General features: G+C 39.3%; 2 protein-coding genes across 2 annotated transcripts in view; one reads left to right on the top strand and one right to left on the bottom strand.

Moving 5' to 3' along the window:
• LOC132282108 (probable sugar phosphate/phosphate translocator At1g48230) overlaps nucleotides 1–26536 on the top strand; it is a 38325-nt gene that overhangs the window by 9716 nt on the left and 2073 nt on the right. The window contains exons 2-7 of the mRNA XM_059783757.1: nucleotides 4519–4819; nucleotides 20775–20882; nucleotides 22435–22466; nucleotides 22564–22614; nucleotides 25998–26059; nucleotides 26148–26409. Coding sequence (XP_059639740.1) covers nucleotides 4736–4819; nucleotides 20775–20882; nucleotides 22435–22466; nucleotides 22564–22614; nucleotides 25998–26059; nucleotides 26148–26409 — 599 coding nt within the window. The 5' untranslated portion in view covers nucleotides 4519–4735. The remainder of the gene's footprint in view (nucleotides 1–4518; nucleotides 4820–20774; nucleotides 20883–22434; nucleotides 22467–22563; nucleotides 22615–25997; nucleotides 26060–26147; nucleotides 26410–26536) is intronic.
• On the bottom strand, nucleotides 2842–3753 carry LOC132268941 (uncharacterized). The gene has a single exon (XM_059769876.1). It carries the CDS (start codon nucleotides 3751–3753, stop codon nucleotides 2842–2844), a length of 912 nt encoding a protein of 303 aa, XP_059625859.1.

The following is a 26536-nucleotide window of genomic DNA, read 5'->3' as shown; positions in this document are numbered from 1 at the left end:
GTCGAGTCATGGATAAATAGAGGAGCTTCTGCATCAAGGTGTGGGGCACGAGGAGAGTGCATGAATTGACTCACGACACTCACGGCATAAGCAATGTCAGGTCGAGTCATGGATAAATAGATGAGCTTCCCCACAAGTCGTTGATACTGACCAATATCTGACAACAACTCCCCCTCAGAATCAGCCAACCGATGATTCTGCTCAATCGGAGTATCAGTAGGACGAGCGCTAAGCTGACCAGAAGTAGAAAGCAAGTCAAGAACATACTTGCGTTGAGAGATGAAAATGCCAGTCTTGGAGCGAGCCACCTCAATACCCAAGAAGTACCGTAGGGGACCAAGATCCTTAATCTCAAACTGACGGCCAAGATAGCTCTTAACCTCATTAATTCCGGTAGTATCATCGCCGGTAAGAATAATATCATCGACATACACAATGAGAGCAACTGTCTTACCGCCTGAATGACGTAAAAACAAGGTATGATCAGCTGTACTTTGATGGAAACCAAACTTGAGCATAGTAGTGCCAAAGCGATCAGACCAAGCTCGAGGAGATTGCTTGAGGCCATATAGAGAACGACGAAGACGACATACCATACCAGAATGAGCAGGAGAACGAAAGCCCGGAGGAGGAACCATGTACACCTCTTCCTGCAAATCACCATTAAGAAAGGCATTCTTGACATCTAACTGAAATAGAGGCTAAGATCGAATTGCAACAACGGAAAATAATACACGGATGGTATTCATCTTGGCAACAGGGGCAAAAGTCTCTTGATAATCTATGCTTGTAACGAGCAACTGACCCATCTGGATTATGTTTAACTGTAAACACCCAACGACAACCCACAACCTTTCGTCCAATAGGAAGCGGAACCATGTCCCAAGTCTGATTTTTCTCAAGTGCTTGTAGTTCTTCTGTCATAGCATCATGCCATTGAGGTTGTGCTAGTGCATCTGCAACACTGGAAGGAACAGGAACCGAGGCAACAGAAATAAGAAAACTCCGATAGGATGGTGAGAGAGCATAATCAGAAACAAAATTAGAAATAGGGTAAGTGCAAGAACGCTTATCCTTTCGAAGAGCAATGGGGCGATCATCAAGCGAAACAATAGCTTGAGAAGGCGGAGCTGGTGCCGAAGGAACAGGGCAGTCGATCGTGGGAGTAGAAGCTTGTACCTGTTGTCTCCGACTATAAACCAGTGAAAAAGGAACAATTCCCCCTGCTGGAGGGGTATCACGAGGAGGAATTATAGAAGAAGAAACAGGTAATGGTAGAGGAGTTGAAGACGGAAGAAGGTGATCATCCATTATATTCAATGGGAACCATTCACTCTGAGAACCACCTGAACCACTATAGTATGGTGTATGCTCAAAGAAAGAAACATCCATGAATATAAACCGCCGATGACTGGGAGGATGGTAACACCTATAACCTTTTTGAGAGTGAGAATAGCCTAAAAATACACACTTCAAAGCCTTGGGGTCAAGCTTTGTACGAGTTTGCCCTAATTGCTGAACAAAGCACACACACCCGAAGACTCGCGGAGGAATCAAAAATAGAGATGAATTGGGATGTAAGATTGAGAGTGGGGTTGCAAAGTTAAGAATCCTAGAAGGAGTCCTATTAATGATGTAAACAGCGGTAAGAACTGCATCTCTCCAAAATGACTAGGGAACATTCATACCAATGCAGATTGCTCTGGCTAAGTCAAGGATGTGACGATTCTTTCTCTCAAAACGACCATTTTGTTGAGGAGTTTTAACATTAGCCAGCTGATGCTCAATCCCAAATTTTGTACATACTTGTTGTACCTCCCCATAAGTGTACTCTGTACCCTGGTCAGATCGGAATTTTTTTATGGTACGACCATATTGAGTCTGAACCATTGTCATAAAATTTTTAAAAATGGTGTATACCTCATTTTTGGTTTTCATAAGATAAACCCAAGTAACACGACTACGATCATCAATGAACAACACGAAATATCGAAATCCAAGACTAGAAGTAACTGGGCAAGGACCCCACATATCTGAATGAACAAGATCAAAAGGTGTTAAAGCAGATTTATTACTACTAGCAGGATAATTGGAACGAACATGTTTAGCCATATGACATGTTTCACAGGATAAATCTGACACTGCCATGTTGCAAAATAAGGAAGGAAATAAATGTTTCAAATAACCAAAAGAAATATGTCCTAAACGCATGTGCCAACGCATAAGTTGGGCTTTATTAGATGAAACAATATTAGAAAATGAAGCTGAATGTGCTTGAGGTGACAAAGGAGCATCCAACAGGTATAAACCGTCCACTTCACGCCCACTGCCAATCGTCCGTTTCGACACCAGATCCTGAAAAATACAATGAGAGGGAAAGAACGTTACACTACAATTTAATTGTTTGGTAACGCTACTAATAGAAATAAGATTTGTAGTCAACTTTGGAACATGAAGTGTATTTGACAAAGTTAATGAAGGAGTAACTGATATGTGACCCTTCCTAGCAATGAAAGATGGAGAGTCATCCGCAAGGCGGACCTTGCGTTGGCCAGAGCAGATACTATAAGATTAGAAGAGTGAGGACATACCAGTCATATTGTCTGAAGTACCAGAATCAATGATCCATGGTGTTGAAGATGTAGATACGCTATGTGCAGACGCAATAGTACCTGAGTGGGCATAAGTGGAGGTTGGCTGAGATGATGCCTCGATTTGGTTGAAGAATTGCTTGAACTTGTCCAAATCAGCTTGAGTTAAGGTAACTGTGGCAGAAGATGTAGAGGCAGGGTTGTCAGGAGTTGACAACGAGACTAGTTATGTAACAGAATGTGTAGAGGATCAAGGCTGTTGTTTCTGTTGCGGTGGACGTCCATGTAGAGCATAACAACGAGATTTGATGTGACCAATTTTTCCGCAATGGTCACACCGTCCACGTTGTCGTCCCAGAGGAGGACCGGTGGTAGTGCTCTGAATTGACTGGGATGGTGAAGTTCCTGAAAGGTTGGGAATCCGAACTGCCATAGCAGAACGATCAACAGAAGTAACACCTAATGGATGAGTCCGGCGGCTCTCATCTGACAACACATGGGAATATGCATCCTTAAGAGTAGGGAATGAAGATAAGCCCAATAAATGAATACGAGCATACTCAAACTCGTCGTTCAACCCGGCAAGAAACTGAAACACTCGATTCTTTTCCACAATTCCTGCATATAAAACTGCATCATCTGGATCCTTCCAAGAGTGGAAGGAATCATAATATGACATCTCCTCCCAAATAGCACGAAGCTTGGCGATGTAACCTGAAACTGTCAAGTCACTCTGAGAAATCCTGGTGATATCTCGCCCCAGTTGGAAAATTCGTGCATTATTCTGCCTCTGAGAATAAGTGCGTTGAACTGAATCCCAAATCTGCTTAGCAGTCTTCATAAACATATAACCAACAACTATGTTTGGTTGCATCGAATTGACTAGCCAAGACATAACCATAGCATTATCTGCAAACCACTGTGGATATGCCTTCTCTGACTCAGCTAGCTCTTTCTCAGAACCAGTAATATAGCCAATCTTGCCTTTGCCACCAATGAACATCTTGGCAGACTGTGCCCAAATCAAATAGTTGGAACCATCCAACTTCACTGTGGTGATTTGAAGTCCTGGATTTTCTGATGAGTTGGTGGGAAAAATGGCACCACCACCCACAGAACGTGAGCCAAGAGAATTAACAGTCGAGGACTCTGAATCTGCCATAATCTGTCACACGATAATAAAAAGAACTCCAAAAAACACCACAAATTCTGTTAATAAATCAAAGGGTCTCCTTAGACCATTAACAATGTCTCCTCAGACCATTCCCGAAAAATCCAAATACATACCTTTTTTTTAAGGAGCGCTGCCCGCTTATATATAGCCAGACAGCCTCCTCCTTAATATTCGGAACCTCTTTGTAAACTATTTTTTTTTTACCCAAGCCCTTCTAAATGATGGAAACCAACTATCCCAATTTACCCGATCCTAGAAGAGTGAAAAAGAAATTGTAAAACTTAAAAATACCTGTTTTCGATCACAAAACAGCAACACAGAAAAACATGTTTAGGCAACGTCACATGATGTCACAAACAGCCTAAGGTAGCTGTCGTACAAGTAGTAAGGCTGCTGAAAGGTGTGGAAAGGTATTGGCTCTGATACCAAGTAGAAATATATAAAAAGAAGAGAAAAGAGAGAATTGCGTAAAGGCTTGAATGAGATGAATTACTCATTCACAGCTCTAGTATTTATAGATAAAATGAGCACATGCTCATATTACAAGAAAAGAAACTAAATCAAATCAAAATCAAATCACAACTTATTTTAAAGCATATTCTATGGCATAGTCAACTTTCTGCTATTATGGTAAGTCATACCATAAATCGTGGTATCATATATACGCTATTATATGCATAGTCAAATCTCTGCTATTATGGTAAGTTATTCCATAAATCGTGGTATCATAAATGCTAACAGTTACCTTTGCAGATTGCTGAAGTATAGTAGCTGGTTCATGAATTCATCATAAAGATTATTGGTGGTTGTGGAGATCAATTTCCTCTTTGAATTTTGGTAACTGTATTAAAAGTCTGGTTCAACATATCAGGAATTACTATATTTCTGGTTTCAGTGGAAAGCTATTTTTTGGATGGTTTAGAGTTCAGAAACTGTTAGAGCGTCGATTGTGAAAGAAAAGAACAGGAAAATGATCAACAAATCACTTTTGTTGACCTATCTGTATCTGCTAATCTACATTTTGCTTTCATCCGGTGTTATATTGTACAATAAGGTAATGCACGTTACTGTTCGATTTATATTATCAACATCTGTAATTATTGGCTGGCCTATCAATTTCTATTCTGTACCATTATCTCAATAGTTTTTCCCTTTAAGATTGCATTCGAATAATATTTTCATGCAAGTATTGGAGTTCTAAGCTTTGAAATTCCACATAAAAAATGTGTAGAAGATGCCGACACATTCTGGAAATTGCATTGTCATATTGATATTTGGCTAATCGCTCTCATAAATTTGTACTTTACCACCTAGCTTTCATTCTTATATGTATGACACGTGAAACCATATAGAAGAGCTCATTCAGTCATAATTACTGAGTCCAGATTTTAGTTAAATGGGTATTGATGTTCTCCTTTCCATAAATCCTGTTTATCATATGACGAATACTCGTGTACAATTTTTCTCGTTCTTTCCAAAATTTACGCAGAGCTATTGTTTCCACCTTCATTCATTAACCCCTCAAGCTTCAGCTTTTATCTGCATCCTTCAATAATTCATTGTAACATGTCAGTGATATTTTATATCCTACTTAGTTTGTCTGAATATAGATGATAAAATAACAGAGGTTAAGACTTAAGGCTATCTGTATTGATCAATTGCCGTTTTGTTCTTAATTTATATTGCAAGAATTTGAATTATCTTTTCCTTGAACATCTAAAAAGAGAGCATTATTGGCCCTTGTTAGATTCTTTGCTGTATGAGCAAGTTCAGGTCCAATGAATCTGAACAGGAAAACTTAAAGTATCTAAAGAAGGTCCTTGCCGACTACGACCTTGATTATCAAATTGGCTACCTATTTTTCTACCCTAGGTTCTTCTTGCTCCCTTGTATGCAGTAGCTTTTTAGAGATTGATTTACCAAGTTGTTGCACTCATTTGGTAGTTTGTAATGCATAGTGAACATTCTGTGAGATGCAGGAAAGCCTATGGTTTCTCAGTGTTTGTAGAGCTGAACTACGATGGAGTAGTGGGCTAGTTGATGAAAAATAAGGGTATAAAGTTAGGGTTCGTAAATCAGTGAATTTAAATCCATTGATTCAGATTTTTCTATTTAAAAGAGAGTGAACAGTGTTATAACTGAATAATATTCGGTGAACTCGGAAGAAAATAAAGTGAAATAGGGAAAAAGTACCCTACTTTACTAAGGCTTGATTGAGATGCACTCATCAATCAACAGAAGGCTTCTTATTCATTCCTACCAACAAAATCTATTCATTAACTGCTAATCTCATTTTACTGCAATATTTCTTATCAATATATGTTAGAAAACACTAGACACACATGTAAATCTTCTAAAATTTGGGCCATCCGGATTTGCACCAAACATGAATCGGTTACATCAAAATATAATATATCTGAGGTAGCAATGGACTAGATTGCAATCCAATAAAGCTTCAAATCTAATTCAAAGTAGGACTCAGAATATAGAAAGAAAAAAAAAAAATTTGCAACTTGAGTAATTATAATTTTTTTTGATAGGTAATCAGTCAATATTATTAATAAAAATGCTCGGCAGAAAAAAGGGGAGCGAACACTTTACAAAAAGTAAAAAACGAATACAAAAAAAACACCACTATAGAGAGAAGTTGTTCATAAAGTCCATCAAAGAAGACGTAGATGAACAGCTTCTCCCGGTCACCCAGAAATAAATAGAGTGCAAGATATTTGATTTAAGCACCCAAATAGGAGATACAACTCCATCAAATGCTGTACTATTTCTCTCACACCAAATGCCCCACCACAAACAGAGTGGAGTAGCCCTCCATACATCTCTAACTCTCTTAGCCCCTTGCCGACCATGCCAAGCCTCGATCATTCCTTTTGTGTCCTTGGAAACAACCCAATCCACAACAAATAAAACCAAGAACATGGCCTAGATTTCTGATGCAACAGGACAATGTAACAAAAGATGATTCACAGATTCCCCTGCTTTTTTTGCACATAAAGCACCAATTAACAGCAATCTGGTGCCTTTTCCTTAGATTATCCAATGTAAGAATGCTTCCAAGAGACGCCGTCCATGTGAAGAAGGCTACCTTAACTGGTGTTGAAGTCCTCCAAACAGCTTTCCAAGGAAAAACCGTGCGAATGGACTCCGTGAGACTTCGATAAAATAGCCTTATCTCAAACCCTCCTTAGATCCTCCTTCCCGCATCATTACATCCCTGTCCTCCCACTTTAGAGCTTGCTGATACAGTAAACCCATAAAATCTGTTATCTCCAAAAGCTCCCAATCATTAAAACATCTACGGAATAGCACATCCCAAGTTACTCTCCCATTTTCAAGCCGATAATAATCTGCAACCATGGCATGCTGATTCACAACAATCCTACACAAACGTGGGAATCTACTCTCCAAAACTTCATCTCCACACCATAAATCCTTCCAAAATCTAACCTGATTCCCATCCCCTAATATGTTTTGAAAACTCATCCCATCCCCTCTGAATTCCTTTCCAAACACCTACACCCGCTGAATGAGTCACCTCACTAGACTTCCATCCACCCCCCTCTTCTCTATGGCGGCAAGCAATAATCCGCCTCCACAACACATGCCTCTCATTCCCAAATCTCCACAACCACTTACCCAGGAGAGCTTTATTTGCCAAAACCAGCTTGCGAATCCCTAGCCCCCCTTTAACAATAGGGGTACAAACTTTTTCCTAATTAACAAGGTGATATTTAAACTCCTCCCCCATACTACCCCACAGAAAATTTGCTTGAAAACGGTTAAGCGTTTTTGCCACAGTGCTGGGAATCGGAAACAAAGACATAAAATACGTAGGCAAATTGGAGAGAGTGCTTTTCAAAAGGGTAAGTTTGCCTCCTTTTGACAAGTATTGCTTCTTCCACCCAGAAAGCCTCTTCTGGAATCGCTCAATAATAGGATCCCACACAGCCACCCTCCTCATAGAAGCTCCCAAAGGTAGTCCTAGATAAGAAATCGGCAAAGACTCCACCCCACATCCCAATATTCCTGCTAGTTCTTGAATATTCGGCACCTCCCCTACTGGTACAATCACACTTTTCCCGACATTTATTTTCAGTCCTGAGACCACTTGAAAGCAAGCCAAAACACATCTCAAATGTCTCATCTAGTCACATTTGCATCACAAAAAACTATAGTGTCATCTGCAAATAGAAGGTGTGATGTAGTAATCTGGTTTGAGATGCTCCCAACTGAAAAGCCTTGAATAAAACCCGGCTGCTCCGCCGTTTTCATTAATCTTCTAAGTGCTTCCATAACAATAATAAAAAGAAAAGGGGAAAGAGGATCCCCTTGACGTAACCCTCTGGAGCTTGCAAAGAAGCCTGCTGGAGTCCCATTCGCTAGAATAGAAAAGCGAGCTGTAGCAATACAGTGAAAAATCCAGCCCCTCCATTTGGGCCCAAATCCCAGCCTTTCCAACAAGTACATCAAGAACTGCCAGTTCACATGGTCAAAAGCTTTATGAATATCTAATTTGCATACAATCCCCGGCTCCCCACTCTTCAATCTAGCATCAATGCATTCACTTGCAATAAGGACTGGGTCAAGAATCTGTCTTCCTCCTACAAAGGCATTTTGGGATTCGGATATCACTCCATCCAATACCTTCCACTATCTAATGGATAAAACTTTAGCAATAATTTTATACATTGATCCCACCAAGCTTATGGGCCGGAAATCCTTGGCCTCCACAGCCCCTCCCTTCTTAGGGATGAGAGTAATGAACATTGCATTCAAACTTCTTTCGAAATAGCCATTCACAAAGAAAGCATCCAATGTTCTCATAACCTCCATCTTCAATACCTCCCGGTTCTTTTGAAAAAAGGTAGTGGTAAACCCATCTGGACCCGGCGCTTTATCCCCATCACAACTCCTTAAGGCTTCCAATACTTCATCTTCCCCGAATGGTCTTTCTAACCAATCCTTGTCTTCATCAGAAATGCTGTTGAACTCAAGATCATCCAATAAAGGCCTCCAACTTGCAGTCTCTGTAAGAAGATTCTGATAATATGATACGAAGCCTGCCCGAACATCCTCATCAGATGACGCCAAAACCCCATCAAAAATAATTCTCCTTATATAGTTCCCTCTTCTATGGGCATTAGCTAAATGATGGAAAAACCTTGTATTCCGATCTCCTCCTTTAAGCCATAAAGCTCTAGATTTTTGTCTCCATGATATTTCCTCCATCGTCAAAATCTCTCCAAACTGAGTATTACATTCCTCTCTCCTGTTTCTATCAAACGGAATCAACCCTTCAGCCCCCTCCTTTCTATCCAACTCTGCTATTTCATTAAGAAGACGATTCTTTCTCCATTCCAGTTTTCCAAACTCCTCCTTATTCCAAATTTTGATATCATTCTTCAAACGTTTTAAATTTTCTGCTAACTGAAAGCTGGGACTTCCCCTAATATCGTACATACACCACCAGTTCTTTACCCTTTCGCTGAAATCTTCCACCCGCAGCCACATATTTTCGAATCTGAAAGGAGATCTTCCTCTCCGAATTCCTCCACGGTCAAGTAGGATGGGAATATGATCAGAAACAACCCTAACACAAGCCACCTGAGACACATCAGGAAATTTCTCTTCCATGTCCGCAGACAGTAGAAATCTATCCAATCGAGACATGACAGGAACTTCGCGCCCACTAGACCAAGTAAATTGACCTCCTTCCATAGGTAAATCCAGTAAGCAATGAGCCTCCACAAAATCTGAGAACCCTATCATCGCTCCATCTAAAGACCCCTAGAGGATCTCTCATTTGGTCTGAGAACAGCATTGAAATCTCCCCCTATACACCAGGGAGCGTCCCATCTGCTTCTAGCTTCACCCAGTTCCTCCCACAACGCTTTACGCTCACTATCAATCACTGGCCCATGTACTCCAGAGAAAAACCACTCTGATCTATCTTCATCAATCTTGAATAGAATGGACAGTGAGTGCCTCCCTTTCCATACATCGACCTTCGTCACCCATCTTTTATCCCAAAGAACAGCAATGCCCCCGGCCGTCCCCACCACATCAATGATCTCCCATTCCACAAACCCACCTCCCCATAAACTTTTCATGACCTTGCTCTCTGTAACCGCAAGCTTAGTTTCCTGCAGACAGACAACATGAGCCTCCCACGTCCTAATTAACTCCTTCACCACCCTCCTTTTGTTCGGGTCATTTAGACCCCGAACAATCCATGACAGAATGTTTAATTTCATTAGGACAACTTGATCCCTCCACCCCCCCTCCTCCTCTCTGTCCCTCCTTTGCTCCTCCCTTCATAGTTGATATCTAAAACAGGCTTTTCAACTCCCTTATTCCCTTTGAGTTGGACCCCATCGTCTTCTTATTCTTCATACCCCATTCATCATCAACTGCTTGAAATAAGCCCTGCACTTGCTTGTCTTCACTTGCCCAAGATAGCCCCAACTGCTTGCTTTCCCCTTCGATATAACTCATAAACCAGTCATCATTCGCATCTTCCAGTTCCTCGATAAATTAGTCTTCTCTATTCACTGCAAAAGGAGTGTGTACTCTGACCCACCCTTCATCATCTGTATTTTCTTCCCTAACAGAGGCGGGAAGGTCCATAGGTAGACTGAAATCAGGAAAGCTCTCAGAAAAATCGCAAGGAGACAGTGAGCACACGTCGTCATTACCATTAGCCCCTTCCCATCTTTTCTTTAACTCTGCTCTCAGGACTTCTGCAGCTTCCCCATTGAAAATCATTTTAATCCCGCGTCCCACGCACAGAACAGTCCTATTAACAGAGAAACTCGGATCCAGCTTGGTCAAGTCACAGTTATCGCCATCCTTTGTAATAACAGCAGTTGCATCATCCCCTGCATCAATAGACCCGTGGAGCTCCCCATCTGGCAATTCAACATTCTCTCCTTCACCCTCTGATTCAGGCACCGGCGAAAGACACATAGATCCCAGATCAACCCTTCTACCTTTCATCTTGCCCATTTTCCTCATCACCCCAGGAGGAGTAGAAGTAGAGGAGAGAGAAGAGACAGTAGGGAGAGGATTAGAGGACATACTTGGATGCACTCTACTGGAGGCTACCCATTTTTGCTTCTGATTTTGCGACCTTCTAGCCCCTTTCGATCGTGTCTGAACCTTCGCGATACTTCTCTCTCGTTGCAAAGTATCTTTCCACCCAATGTTGCCCTTATCGATGATATCGAGAGTCCCAATATTACTCCCATATTGGTCGATACCAGTCAGCACTGCTTCCACCTGGGCCTCAACATGTCCATCCTCACACAATGGCCCAAATTGATTATCCAGAGCAAGTCCATTCAGCCCAAAAACCGCATAATCTTTAGTTGGCCCATTTGGCTGGAAGCGGTTATTGAACCTAAAACTCTGGTCCAAACAAGACAGCCCATCCCCTTTGTTCAGTCCATGTCTTCCTTGGACCCTCTCCCAACCTAAATCCCTTTTGGCTCCTTTATGCTTGGGCTCAACTTGGGCCCGATCAAAAGGCCTGTTCAAACGACCACGATCGCTGGCCCTATTGAGAGCGGCAGAATGATCACGTGGCCGCCTCTCCTTATTGCTCATCCCAAAGCACTTGGGTGATTTATTCAAATCTGCTACAGAAAAGTTAGTGCGATCTGGTTTCGCAAATCGAGGATCTCCATGCGTGTCATTTCTCCCTTCCCTTGGAACGCTTCTGATCGGCGCGTGACGAGACATCGTCTTCCTCCCACAAACCTCAATCCTCTGAAACTCTCTCCTTCAACCACTCCTGAATTTCCATGGCCCCCTTCACCCCCTTACTATGGATCCTACACCATTCCTAATATATATATTTTTTTTTCCTAGTTGGGACTCACACACACTGCCTCCACTAAGGTTCGAACCCCTGACCTCCTTTTGGGAAGTAGAAGCCTTGTACCGCTAGGCCATAGGCCTGTTGGTCTACACCATTCCTTCTCTGTCATCAGAAAAGCCCCATCACTTCCTTCTAAGCTCTCTGTTGTGGGCACAAGATCACATTGTGTCTCTTCCCACACTGAAACTTTATAGCAGAGATTGTTATCATGTATGAATACAAATTTCGGGCAAATAGATCCAACTCTCACTGTGATCTTAACACTTTCTACGTCTCTTGATTCATCCGCTTCGACGTTCACAAATCCACCACACAAATCACCCACTTCCACGTACAGGGATTGACACCATAGATGTAGCGGTAACCCAAACAAATGAATCCGCTTATAACCACTATTTTTGAGCACACCAGAGCATCCGACGCTAAAGGAACATGCATCTATCCTCAGCGTAGTAGTACCCCACTGTCTTCTTCCTTCCTTCAACACCCTTTGAGCCTCCGATGTGGATGGAAATCTAAATAGGTAAAGAGAATCAGATAAAGGCGTCACACCCACCCCAGATGAAGTGTTCCACGCTCGCGACGCCCATTCTTCAATTCTCTCACATCCCCCAACCTCTTTGTCAAAACCCCCAACCAAGCATGAACGTAACGTCGATCTCCTTCCTTCAACAGAAACATCATCAAGGTACAATGACACTCTATGAGGAGTAGCAGACTTCACAGTCCCCCCCAAAGATAGCCGTGGCAACCTTGCAACCTCGGGAAAAGATTTCATCCTCAATGCGGCAAATAGTATTGTTGCATTGCAGCAGCAGTTTCTCGGAGATGTGTGTACTACTGAAGTTCTATGCTCTATTCTAGACCTGCACAAAACCACTAGGTTGCCCCGACAATGACTTAAGAAGAGGAGTGAATTGAGTCTTTAAACATGCTTAGCAACTTTTAGAGATTTGGGGCAAATACTTGTAGCACAAAACATAGTCTGTCAATGGAGTATTTGTGTCCACTGAGTATGGATTTGGGTGCTCAAACTCTTGTGCATAAAATAGAGTATGAAGGTGAAATGGAGTGAGTTGGGTATATACTACGCTACCAGTTTTGAAACGAAACAAGCACAGAAACAAAGTATGCAATGCTCAACAAATAAGAGTTAATTGATAAAGAAATTGCTAACTCAAGACACCAAGATTTACAGGGTTCGGCACCTGCCTACCTACATCTTTGCCTCTAGGAGCACCTCCTGAGGATTTCCAAATCACGATCTCACTTCACTTTACCAGGCAGAGAAGAAAACGTTATAATCTCTTTTCCCAAGCTAATAGAGGACCTTTACAATTGCTCCACAAGCAGGCGTATGGCACCCATACACAAGTGGGTTATCTTGCAGTCAAATGGACTCTAATAGCATGTTTGGTTGGAAGGAAGGATGGAAGGGAGAAAGGATAGAAGAAGCACCCCATGTTTGGTTGAAAGGAAGGGAAGAGAGGGAGGAAGCAAAGAGGAGTAATTATAATTAAAGAACTTCTAAAAGTAAAGAACTTCAGGCAAAGTAATATGTTCCAACTCTTTTAGTGACTCGAGTATTCCCAACTACGAACTAGATATAATATAAATAGATCATAGAGATTTCCGAGTTGGAAAGGAAGGAAGGAGAGCAGGGCTTCAGTGATTGGAGAAAGAATAGATTGCTCTTAGAGATTTCCGAGTTGAACAGGAAGGAGGGAGAGTAGGGCCTCAATTATGGAGAAGTGAGTGAAAGGGAACAGTGCAAGACTGAGTTTGAAGATATTGTGGTGATGGAGGAAGTTTCTTGGAGACAGAAATCTCGAGCTTTGTGGCTTAAAGAAGGGGAGCAGAACACAAAATTCTTCCACCGCTTGGCTAATGCTTACAAAAGAGGCAATCACATTGGGAGAATGCTCTTTCATGGCATTTTGGTTACTAGGGAAGAGGACATTTGGAATGGGTTTGTGTCGTTCTATGAACAACTTTTCACAGAGAACGCTTCTTGGAGACCTTCGTTGGACGGGCTCATGTTTGCGATAGGGGTGCAACTTGGGTTGGGTAACCCGAACACAGCTCGATTTTTCATGGGCTTGGGCAATCATTTTTACAAATAGGGTTGGTCTTGGGTTGAAAAATCTTAACCCGAATTTAATTAGGGTTGGGCTTGGGTTGAAGTGCTAGCAACCCGAACCCGAATTCTAATAATATTTTCATATATATTTCTACTTTTAAATACATTATATATATTATTTAAACTATGATTACTTTTTTTCTTTTCAACTTCTTTTGTTAAATCAAAACTTATTGTATGTTAATATTTAGGAGAATTAATTTTCTAAAAGTTTGTTTGTAATTTATTAAAAATCTAGAAAAAGTTTTTAAACTTTTTCTTGTTTAAGAGTAATTTAATCTAAAACTAATTTAAGATCATATTAAATTTTCGATGTAAGGATTAGCCATATGAGTAACCCGAATTAACCTAAAGTTTTTACCCGGAATCTAAGCCCAAGTTGCAAGCCCGAATTTAAAAGTAGAAGGAATGGGTTGGGCTTGGGTTGAGTAGTTAAGGTTGAGGATAAGGTTAGGGTTGGGCTTGGGTTTAGCATTTCATATGGTGGGTTGGGCTAAAGTTATACCTCAAATCCACCCAACTCGCTCGAGTTGCAGTCCTAGTTTGCGGGAATTTCAGAGGCTGATAAAGATTAGATTGAGAGGCCATTTGGGGAGGAGGAAGTGTTAAGGGCCTTGAGGAGTTGTGATAGAGATGAAGCGCTAGGGCCAGATGGATTCACTCTTGCTTTTTTTTTTTCAGCAGAATTGGGAAGTGGTGAAGAAAGAAGTGATGGCAGCCATTCATTTTTTTTATTCTGATGGGATGTTCGAGAAGAGCCTGAATGCATCTTTTATTACCCTTATTCCCAAAAAGGGAGGTGCTATGGAGGCTAAGGATTTCAAACCAATCAGTCTTGTGGGTGTTGTCTATAAGATTATCGCGAAAGTGTTAGCAATCCGCTTGAGGAGAGTATTGGTTGGGGTGATTTCAGAGTCACAAAAAGCGTTTGTTGGCGGCAGACAGATTTTGGATTATGTCTTGATTACTAGCGAGTGCATTGAGGCAAGGGTTAGAAGCGGTGTTCCAGGGATAGTATGCAAGTTGGATGTTGAGAAGGCCTATGATCATGTTAGCTGGGAGTTTTTGATGTATTTGTTGCAGAGAATGGGGTTTGGGCACAAATGGAGGAAATGGATTTATCACTGCATTTCATCAGCTCAGTTTTCGATCTTAGTGAACCGTTGCCCCAGGATTTTTTGCTAGTTCTCGTGGTCTACGCCACGGAGATCCTCTCTCCCCATTCATGTTCAGCATTGTTATGGAGACATTTAGTATATTGATGGGAAGGGCGGAAGAGCTTGGATTTATCCAAGGATTTGCAGTGGGCAGACTTCCTAACCAGTTCCTAACCAGTTGACAATCTCCACTTGCTTTTCGCGGATGACACGATTGTTTTTCGTGATGCTAGAGCTAATCAGTTGAGTCACTTGAGATCTGCATTGGCCTGTTTTCAAGTGGTTTCGGGGTTAAAGATAAATATGGGGAAGAGTGAGATAGTCCCAGTGGGGAGGGTTGAGGAGATTTCAGGAGTTTGCAGACATCATGGGATGCGGAGTTGGTTCTTTTTCGATTTTGTATTTGGGGCTTCCCTTGGGGGCGTCACCGAGAAGATTATCAGTTTGGGATCCGGTGGTTCACGATTTGAGAGGCGGCTTGTGGGGTGGAAAAAGCAGTAGTTGTCGAACAGGGGGAGGCTGATGCTTATGAAAAGCACTCTTTCAAATTTGCCTACATACTTTTTGTCCCTATTTCCGATGCCTAAGACAGTGGTTTAGAGACTTGATGTGATTTAGAAATTTTTTTTATGGGGAGGCATGGGAGATGAGTTCAAATATCACCTAGTCAATTGGCAGAAAGCTTGTACTCCTATTTTGAAGGGAGGCTTGGGGATCCGTAGGCTTGATGTGTTCAACAAAGCTTTGTTAAGCAAATGGTTATGGAGATTTGGGGGCGAGGGGGAAAGATTATGGAGGCGAGTTATCTCTTGTCGCTATGGGGAAGGAAATGAAGGGTGGTTTTCAAGGGAAGCGAGAGTCCCAGTAGGTATGGGGGCTTGGAAGCTCATTCAGAAGGGGTGGGCTGAATTCTCCAAACGTATCAGGTTCAAAGTTTGAAACGAAAGACGCGTCAGATTTTGGGAGGACCGATGGTGCGGGGATTTTTCTTTTGCTTCTAGATTTCCTTGCCTTTTCGGAATTTCTGTGAATAAACATGTTGTAGTTGCTGACTATTATCGGCTTGATTATGGAAGGGTTAACTTACTTGGGATGACCAATTTTGCATAGAGTTTCAAGATTGGGAGATTGTGGAGGTCACTGATTTCCTTGCATTGTTATATTACCAGGTGGTGGAGGGTGTGGGAATGGATGAGATGGTGTGGGAGGCTTCCTCGAGAGGGGTGTTTGAGGTTAGATCTTTTTATCGGAATCTGATGGAGACTCCTAGCCAACCCTTTCCTTGGAGAGCTCTTTGGAGGACGAAAGCCCCTTTGAAGGTGGCTTTCTTTGCATGGATTACTGCCCTTGGAAGCATTCTCACTTGTGATAACCTCAGAAGGAGACGTCAGGTCATGGTGGGTTGGTGTTGCATGTCTAAGAAGGCGGGGGAGTCTGTGAACCATCTTTTGCTTCATTGTTCGGTGGCGAGAGATATTTGGGATATGTTCTTGGTTGCTTTTGGATTGGCTTGGGTGTTTCCTGAGTCAACGTTGGACTTGCTTGAGGCTTTGAAAGGGTGTATAGTGGAGAGCCGAGTGCGTGATGCTTGGAGGACCACTCCTCTATGTATATGGTGGGGGCTGTGCAGTGAGAGAAATAGGAGATCCTTTGTTGGGGAGGAGTCTCCTATTTGGGCTCTCAAATACAATATATTGAATTCTTTGTGTTTTTTGGGTAAATGGGTGGAATTGTATATATACGGATAGTCTTTTGGATTTTTTGGATAGCTTAAAGTTGTAGCGTCGTGGCTCGCGGCATGTGTTTTCTTTTGGGATCGCTCCCCTTTTGAGCGCCTTTAATGAATTTTTACTTATCAAAAAACAGAGAAGATGATCACACTAAAGGAATTAAAATTAAGCTAACTCCTAAAGTCTAAAATCTTCATAAGAAGTGAAACCTAGTGTAGTGCAATATTCCCAATAAAGCACTCTAAATAATGGTAACTATCAGAGTTTAAAGTACATTTCCCACCAAACTTCCATACAGTACTTAATATGTACATGATACGAAGGTCCATAATATACATTACGAAACAAGATACTTTGATCTCCAAGACATGTAACATCAAAACTCACATAGTCCATTTAGTTAATGCAAGTTAACCCCAAAATAGAACATGGCCCAACTCTATGAGCTAAGTCTTCCAAAAAAAAACACCTCGAGTCCTCCTTAAGCTGTTTTCTTTACAGCAACACCTCTTGTTCGAAAAATTCACTAAAAATAAATATTGTTCAGTTCAGTTTTTCAGCACAATCATACATTTGAAAATCTATCGATTTTTCATAATTAGACAATTTCAAATCTATGTTCCACATGTGAAGAACCATTTTTATAAATTTTCTAATTTTTAACGAATTTAAAACAATATTTCAAAATAGGTTGAAGTGAGGAAATCTTCCTCCCTTGAAGCTTTTTGCACAATTTGTCCAATTTTTCTCAAGCTTCTCTCTCTCTCTCTCTCTGCTTTTCTATCTGAAGCTTTCTTGTTCTTCTTTGGTTTTTCCTCTTATGAAATATACCTATTCCTGTATATATAAAGGTCTAGAGAAGGCTTCATTTTCTCCTCACTTCTTATATAACATGTATATATAGAGAGACTTCACTTAAAGCTTCTCTTGGAAGCTATTTGGCAACTATATATATATATATATATATATATATATAACATACTAGCCATATGTTCTTTGAGAGACCACATTTGTTGCATCTAGAAAGTGCAGGTGTACACATGCACACATGACACCTAACATGCACACTTGCCACTCGTTTCTTTCCTTATTTTTTATTTTTTTGCAAAACAAACATAGATTTCCTATGTTATATGGTGCGGAATGTTGGGCACTAAAAAAGAACACAAATAACCCATCCATGTGGCGAAAATGCGAATGTTAAGATGGATGTTAGGAATAGCTATGAAAGATAGGACTAACCCAAGGATTAGAGAGAGATTAGGCATGACGCCTGTTAGCGATAAAATAAGAAAGAGTAGACTTAAGTGGTATGGGCATATTCAAAAAACACCCCTACAATATACAGAAGGTGCAATTAACCCCCTCTTGTTTCAATTTGTGCAAATAAGGACATTATGTCAATTTAGCAATTGAAATGTCTAAAATACCCCATAAAGAATAAAAAATTAATAATGGAGGAAAATGTTTTCTCTCCCCTCTATATCTCTCCATTTTATTTTTTAATTTTTTTATATAAGTCACCATTTTATTTTTTGTCCGTCTCTCTCTTCCGGCAACCTTCTTCCCGACCACTTCCATACTTTTTTGGTCCAAATTGTCTAAATTGCTTTTAAAATTTCCATCTACCTCCTCTCTCTCTACCCCCTCTCTGTATATACAAACGCAAACATGCACATAAATAGTACCATGCCTATTTATCGATGAATCATTCTTCCAAATTCCACTGGAAGCACACATATGGCAGAGGTTTGATTTGGGGTTGGTGGAGAGAGAAATTAAAAATAAAAAATAAAAAAAATTTGGCTGACTGTGTGACAAAGAAACCTGTGAATCCATCACCAATACCCACCTCCTCTCTCTCTCCTTATCAATTGAATAGCGTAATTACCCAAGGAATGCTTGTTTAATTTTGGGTTCAACTTGGGATGCCTTGTTTAAGTTTGGGTTCAACTTTGGCTTCCCTACTGAGTTTCCTTCTCGCCGGTTAGTGGTTCGGTGGTGGTGGTGAAGCACGGTGATGCTTTATTTTTTATTTTTTTTATTTTTTATTTTTTTATTTTTTATTATTTTTTTTTTCCTGCGATTACAATATATATATATATATATATATATATATATATATATATATATATATAAACACCTATGGTGGTGGTGGTGGTGGTGGTTATTCATGAATGGTTTGGAAGTTATATCACAAAGTTATTGAATTCTTAGATGAAGAGATTTGAGTTGGAGAGTTTGGATGGTAATTCTATTCTAGGGAAGACAAAGACGTTTAGATTTAAATAAAATAAAATTCATACTTACATTAGGAGGGCATTTTGGAATTTTTATTAAAAAATTTGGTCAAAATTGATGATTATGGGTCAATTTGCTCAAAAGATAGATAATACAGGGATTTATATGCACTTTTTTTCTAATAGGGGTGTTTCTTGCACACCTTTTGTATAGCGAGGGGTTTTTTTGCACTTAACCCATGTATATAACATACTAGCCATATGTTCTTTGAGAGACCACATTTGCTGCATCTAGAAAGTGCAGGTGTACACATGCACACATGACACCTAAAACATGCACACTTGCCACTCGTTTCTTTCCTTATTTTTTATTTTTTTGCAAAACAAACATAGATTTCCTATGTTATATGGTGCGGAATGTTGGACACTAAAAAAGAACACAAATAACCCATCCATGTGGCGAAAATGCGAATGTTAAGATGGATGTTAGGAATAGCTATGAAAGATAGGACTAACCCAAGGATTAGAGAGAGATTAGGCGTGACGCCTATTAGTGATAAAATAAGAGAGAGCAGACTTAAGTGGTATGGGCATATTCAATGCCGACCTATAGATGCACCCATGAGGGGAGGAGGATTGATTTGCACGGACGGAAAGAGACAAAGAGGTCGAGCAAAACTAACATGGAATGAATTGATAAGAAATTATTTCAAATAATTTAATCTAGTAGAAGATATGACATATAATAGAAAAGAGTGGGGAAAGAGGTCGAGCAAAACTATCATGTAGTGTATAGGCAAGAATGATGTTGATGACAGTTTTCTCCACCATTAACCTATTTTGCATATTTATTCCAAGCCCATTGACATTTTTCCCATTTTAGTCAAATCTCTAAACTCTCCACAACTCATTTCACTACCATTGTTCATTTCTTTTTCTTTTTTTTTTGCTTTATATTTGTCACCCTCAATACCACTATAGATAATCGGTTTTATTAAGATTAATCTACTAAACCATCAAACTGCACCATGGTATTTATAATATTTCTTAATGTAGCCATCCTTTTAGGTCGGGTCATAATTCTATGTCCAATTGAGATATCACAAATCTGGCTATAATTTAATCCTAAAACCATAATATTAATTAAAAAAGCTTTATTAAAAGTTAAGGATATTACATGAGGACTAAACCTTGAGGCTCTCGGGCATAAGCTTTTGATCTTTGAGTTCTTATGAATTATATAATATATTAAAAGCAATAAAAATGAATGAAAATATTTGATAAAAAGTATGTGAAGTTAATAAAAATATCCATCTTCAGCCTACTGAAATGTAGGGCTTGAAATGGAGAGGATTTTACCCAAGATCCGGTTCCCATTTTAACGGATTTTGATTCTGAGTTCAAAAACAGTTCGGATCTTCTGGATTTTGCCCAAGATCAACCCAGATCAAGTATATTTTACTCTATTTGAAATTTTGAATCATGTTTATATTGGATACGGATCGGATATGGATGATCCATAGAATCTGAGGGATTTGGATCCGGTTATGGGTCATGACATAATATGGATTTGGGCGTGGATTCACATCAATCTGCTCCATTTCGAGACTTACTAACATGGTTAATCATGGATAATTACCAAATAACATTTTATACAAATAATTCAGTCATTAGAGAAAAACTTCTGCTTGATGCTAGCCTGGTGCTTATTATCTGTTATCACTGTTTTTTAATGGCGTCTTATTTGAGTACAGTGGTTCATAAAGTTAAAACTGAAATTTAAACTATATTTTCATTGTTTTTCTAATGTTAAATTCATATTAATTTGTGATACAATGAATTCATTTGCAGTGGGTTCTATCTCCGAAGTATTTCAATTTTCCATTTCCTATAACACTTACGATGATTCACATGGGATTTTCTGGACTGGTAGCATTCTTTCTTATTCGTGTTTTCAAGGTATGGCTCTCCATGGAAGTTTGAAAATTTTCAGCTTTGGATACTCTCTCACTTTACCAACTCAATTTCTAATACATTGATGATTTATTTATCAAACTACTTTTACAACTAGACTAGTAGACATATAATAACTTTCTTTGCCCTCTCTCCCCCTCTTACAAACTGATGTGCGGTTTTCGTATCAGTGTAGCAGTTAGTGTCTAGAATTTGCCATCTTTCAGTGTTGACGGGTAAAAAAAATCTGTTTCTGTAACTTAAATGGACATTATTACATGTCATAGTAATGTAATTTTCATTACAAACTGATGTGCAATTTTCATCAGTGGAGCAGTTAGTGTCTAGAATTTGCCATCTGTCAGTGTTGACGGGTCAAAAAGAAATATGTTTCTGTAACTTAAATGGACATTACATGTCATAGTCCCGGAACTTGTATTGCTTGTTAATGTTTAGATTTGTGGTTTCTTTTTGCATGTGTTTGAGAGAATGTATTAGATTTTTCACCATGTCCTCAGAATTAAATGATGATATTATCTTTTTGTAATGTGAATCGAATGTGAGTCGTGCCTATTTTCCTGATATGCTTATCGGATCATATCTCATGTAACATTAAGATACCATAACATCTTTAGAAGTAGGTAAGAGAATGGCATGCTCATACAAAACATAAATATACTGCAAGAATGAAGTATTAACAATGTATAACAAATAATGTGACAAACAAATTTGGCTTGACATGAAATTAATATATCTATTACATAAAAAGTGAAAATTAAGATTATGTAGGTTAACTATAACAAAAAACATGGCATTTTGTTGCATTAATATTAGAGCTGCTAGTGGATGAGTTATTCACAAATTACTTGGGCTTGACTCATTTAAAGCTCAAATCATGCTCGTTAATTAATCAAACGAGTTGAGCTCAAGCTTATTATGATGCTCTCTTGTTAAACAAGTCCCAAACAGTGTTTGACTTGGGTTTGTTAGACTCGTGAACAAGCCGATAAACCCGTATGATTTCAAGGCCCGTGGTAGATTTATTAGTTTTCATATAAGCTCAACCCACACAATATTTTTGAAGTTCCAAGTTTTTAGCGTAAAGACCATTTATGCTTTACAGGTAAACGAAGGGATTTCTCTAGTAGGTAGCGACAGGAAGTGAAGTTCTGTCGACAATTCTCTTAGACTGTCAATGTGCTCCTCGATTCTAGTACAAATAAAAAATTAGTCTAGTTCCTTGACTCTCATTCTTTATTGTATTTTCTTCTTCATGTTCCTTAATATAGTCATCCCTGCTCTGTATACGCGCCCTACCGGCACCGAGTTACCATAAATCTAGCAATCACAAGAAGGTGACACTAAAGTGGCAGTGGTTCTTGCTACTATGCTTATGCTACACGAAGTCATGATCATATTTTTATGCCTTTATTTTTACTGGGAACTACTGAAAATGACTTTAGAAATCTGGACTTCCTCTTTCTAATTTATCGTGGTGTTCCTTCTAGTTGAACATTATAATGATTAGGAGGATCTTATTTTTATTTTAAATGTGCAGGTTGTATCGCCTATTAAGATGACATCTGAAATGTAAGAGATGAATTCAGAGATGTAGTTTCTTGTTTTAACTATCTAATTCTTCTTTTCTTATTTTATCTTTAAACTCTCTTCCTTTGCGTAATTGTAGATATGCAACATGTGTGATTCCTATAAGTGCGTTCTTTGCATCAAGTCTTTGGTAAGTGCTCAATTAGAGCAATAGTCATCTCATTCTTTGCAAGGATATGAGTTGGTGAATTTTTCTAGATTGTTTTTAATAATGTCTTAGAAAGGAATGAATTTTGAAGATTTTCTAATGCTAATTATGAGAATGATTATGGTATATTTGCATAATGACTATAGGTTGTGGTAGAAACTCTAAACAATTTTGCGAAGTTGTATAGGCTTACCAATGGTGTAATTTCTCATGTTAATCTATTGATTTCATCATTTTCTTAGTTGCTAGGAGCAAACCTTACGATTCCAGGGAAATTTAAAATAAAGTTGTGGTTGTCTACACTGATTACGTGTTGGTTTTGAGGTTTTAATCAAAACCCAAAGATATTGATTGATCCATATTTCTAAGGTCAAATGTTACTGCTAATCACCATATGAGGCTGTAACTTAAGTATTAATTATATCTTTAACACGTCCTATCACACCCCCCAAATTCAAATACAAAAACATCTTATCTCACACCTGAATATGGTCTGTGCTCTAATAGGTTATCTTTCCAAATTATATCCAATTCATCAACCTCAATGGAATCAATTAACTCAAAAATAAATTAGTGAACTATTAAATGAATAAAAAAATACATCCGTCCTCGCTACAAATGAAAAGTTCAGCATTTTTTCTCGGTGTTCACTGGCAACTCTCTACAACCACCAACTACTAGGAAAGCTCAACAAGATTATAGTCAAACAAATGAAATTTAACTCTATTCTAATTACAATTGTGTAGGTATATACGCGCAATGCTAAGTGATATCACTATAGTATATCTTTAGGTTAATAGGACTTACGTAGGCAAATTTTGTAAAACAAAACTAGAGTTTGTAACTTTTGTTTTTGATTTCTAGTTTAGATTAGAAATATCAAAGATAGTGGTAGTTGTTAGCTCGTGCTCATGGTTGAAGATGAAATTGAAGCTGCATACAAGGGTAAATGTGTAGTCTTCTTCACCAAGGGAGAAAAGGTAACTTGACACTTGGATGCACACTCCAATTAGGATTTATGCATACATGCATTAGGGTTTCTAATAAAAGAAGAAGTTTTGGGTTTTGGCTTACTCAAACCGAGAGCCAAGAGCTATATTTATATACATGAATAGGGTACAAAGAAAGGAAACCAAATCAAAGAAAAACAGAAAATATGCCAAAATCTACGTGATCTTATGATTATGGAGATCTTATCTACGTGATCCCATGATAATAGGGATCTTACATAAAACACCTAATAAATGGCTAAAAACAACTGATAAATAATAATAATACAGATATTTCAACACTCCCTCTCAAGCTGGAGTGAAAATATCGATCAAGCCTAGCTTTGGTAATCAAGGAATGAAGCAAAGATGGACCAACGGATTTGGTGAACACATCTGCCGACTAATTAGAGGACTGAACAAAGCACGGATTGATAATTTCTGAACGAACCTTCTCTCTGATAAAATGAATGTCCACCTCTATATGTTTAGTCCTCTCTTGAAGAATAGAATCTGAAGCAAGCATGATGGCTAACTTATTATCACAAAACAAGTCTGAGGACTGTTTTTCACTTAGCCCTAGTTCCTCCAAGAAAGATCGAAGCCAATGAATCTCACAAGTACCCTGGGCCATGGCACGATACTCAGCCTCTGCGGAAGATCTCGAAACTACAGGCTGCTTCTTACTTTTCTAGGATTTAAGATGATCTCTATAGAAAGTACAGAAGCCAGATGTGGAACGTCTGTCAGTCTTGGACCCAACATAGTCTGCATCACTGAAACATGATAGCCCAACCTACCTGTTAGAAGAATAGAATAATCTAAGTCCGGGGCAAGACTTAAGATATTGAAGAATATGATATACCCCGTCCATATGAGTTATACGAGGAGTATGCATAAACTGACTCACAACACTAACAACAAAAGCCAAATCAGGAACGGTGTTGGTAAGATAAATTGATCTTCCTACCAAGCGCTGATATTGCGAGGGATCAGAAAGGAGATCTCCAGACTCAGCCGAGATCTTCATATAAGGATCCATAGGAGTGGAAGCAGGTTTACACACAAGCATACCCATGTCTCGAAGAAGATCCAAGACATACTTCCTTTGTGATAAAGAGATACTCTGTTTGGATCTAGCAACCTCAATTCCCAAGTAATATTTGAGCTACCCAAGGTCTTTCACATCAAAAGCTTTAGCCAATTGAAGCTTTACTTGAGCAATCCCAGGGATGTCATTGCCAGAAATGATGATATCATCAACATAGACAAGAAGAATGATACATCGACCAGTGGAGGAACGGTGGATAAAACATGTACGGTCAAAATGGCATCTAGTAATAAACTTCATGGATATAATTTCATCACTGAAGCGGCTGAACCAAGCTTTGGTAGATTGTTTTAACCCATTCAAAGACTTCCACAATCGATACACCTTTCCAGCATACTCCCCCTTAGCCCGAAAACCGGGTGGAGGATCCATATAAATAGTTTCAAGAAGATCACCGTTAAGGAAAGCATTCTTCACATCAAGCTGATGAAGAGGCCAATTGTGAGAGGCAGCTAGGCCATTGGAGCGAAGGTATCATTAAAGTCTTTTACCAGGAATCTGAGTAAACCCTTTGGCCACCAAGATTGCATGTGCACCTGCATCTTGATGCCCACACTTTCTTCACCAGATCAGCATATGTTACTAAATGAAGACATACGCTGAGGATCATTATGAGATACTGCCATGGAATTGTTCCTTGACTCCACACCATGATCCTGGGAAATGCGTCATATTAAACCTCATTGTTCTCTGCTATGGTGCTGGTCTCCCATCAGTGTTGCTAGTTCATCAGACCATGTGACTCACACTACTCAAGGGTGGTTTCGAGGTCCTGGCTCTTGACCTTGGATCTGTAGTTGTGTCATCCCTTTTCTTTAACCCTCTTCCCACAAGTTATATAATTATTTTCAACTCGTAATAACTAATTCCGAGTAGTAATAATTTCTTTTTTTAATTAAATTAATTCTCAGTTACCACAGGTATAATAAATCTTGTTTGTCAGTCCATTTTTCACTTTATAACCTATACTTTTTCTTGGCCTGCTCTCAAATTTGTACTTGCTCAAAAGAACTTAAGTACAAGATGTTTGCTTGCGTAGAAGTTTTCCCTAACCTTTCAATTAGAAAGCTACTTAACAAATGCATGGCACATGTTACATATGATTTGCGTTTTGTCAATCACTTAGATCCCTAGAGCCCAAAGGGCCATCACGAAAGCTTGCGGGGTATTTTGACAGCAATGCTTTATACTAATTTATCTCTAAAATGCCGGGTCTAATTGTATTTTGAAGAATGACATTGTTTTCGATGTTTTTCTTGTCACAGGTTCGGTAACACTGCTTACTTGCATATTTCTGTGGCATTCATCCAGATGCTCAAATCCCTAAGTATGTGAAAAATAAATTCCAATGTTTTCCTTAATTCATTACGGTGCTTTTTCAGATCCTAATATAAAGATGCTTCTTGATGTTACAGTGCCAGTGGCAACATTTCTAGTGGCTGTTTTGTGTGGCACTGACAAACTAAGGTGGGACGTATTCTCGAACATGGTGCTCGTCAGTGTTGGAGTTGTCATTTCCTCATACGGGGAAATTCATTTTAATGTAGTTGGTACGGTTTACCAGGTTACGGGCATCTTTGCAGAATCTCTGAGGCTGGTCTTGACTCAAGTCCTTCTGCAAAAGAAGGGTTTGACCCTAAATCCTGTTACCAGCTTATATTACATAGCTCCATGCAGGTATACAAAAATTAGACAATTTCTTTGATTTTTCAATAGACAGAGATGAGTAACTATCTACACAGTTTATGAATGTTTTATCAAAATTTAGAGTGACAATCTACTAGGTGATTGCATTGTCCATCAA

The sequence above is a fragment of the Cornus florida genome, unplaced genomic scaffold (assembly GCF_030987335.1).
Source record: "Cornus florida cultivar Cherokee Brave unplaced genomic scaffold, ASM3098733v1 CherokeeBrave_3.0.0_Hap2_Chr01, whole genome shotgun sequence".
In the NCBI taxonomy this organism is placed as follows: Eukaryota; Viridiplantae; Streptophyta; class Magnoliopsida; order Cornales; family Cornaceae; genus Cornus; species Cornus florida.
Note: the sequence above shows the minus strand (reverse complement) of the source record. Positions and strands in the feature narration are given on the sequence as shown.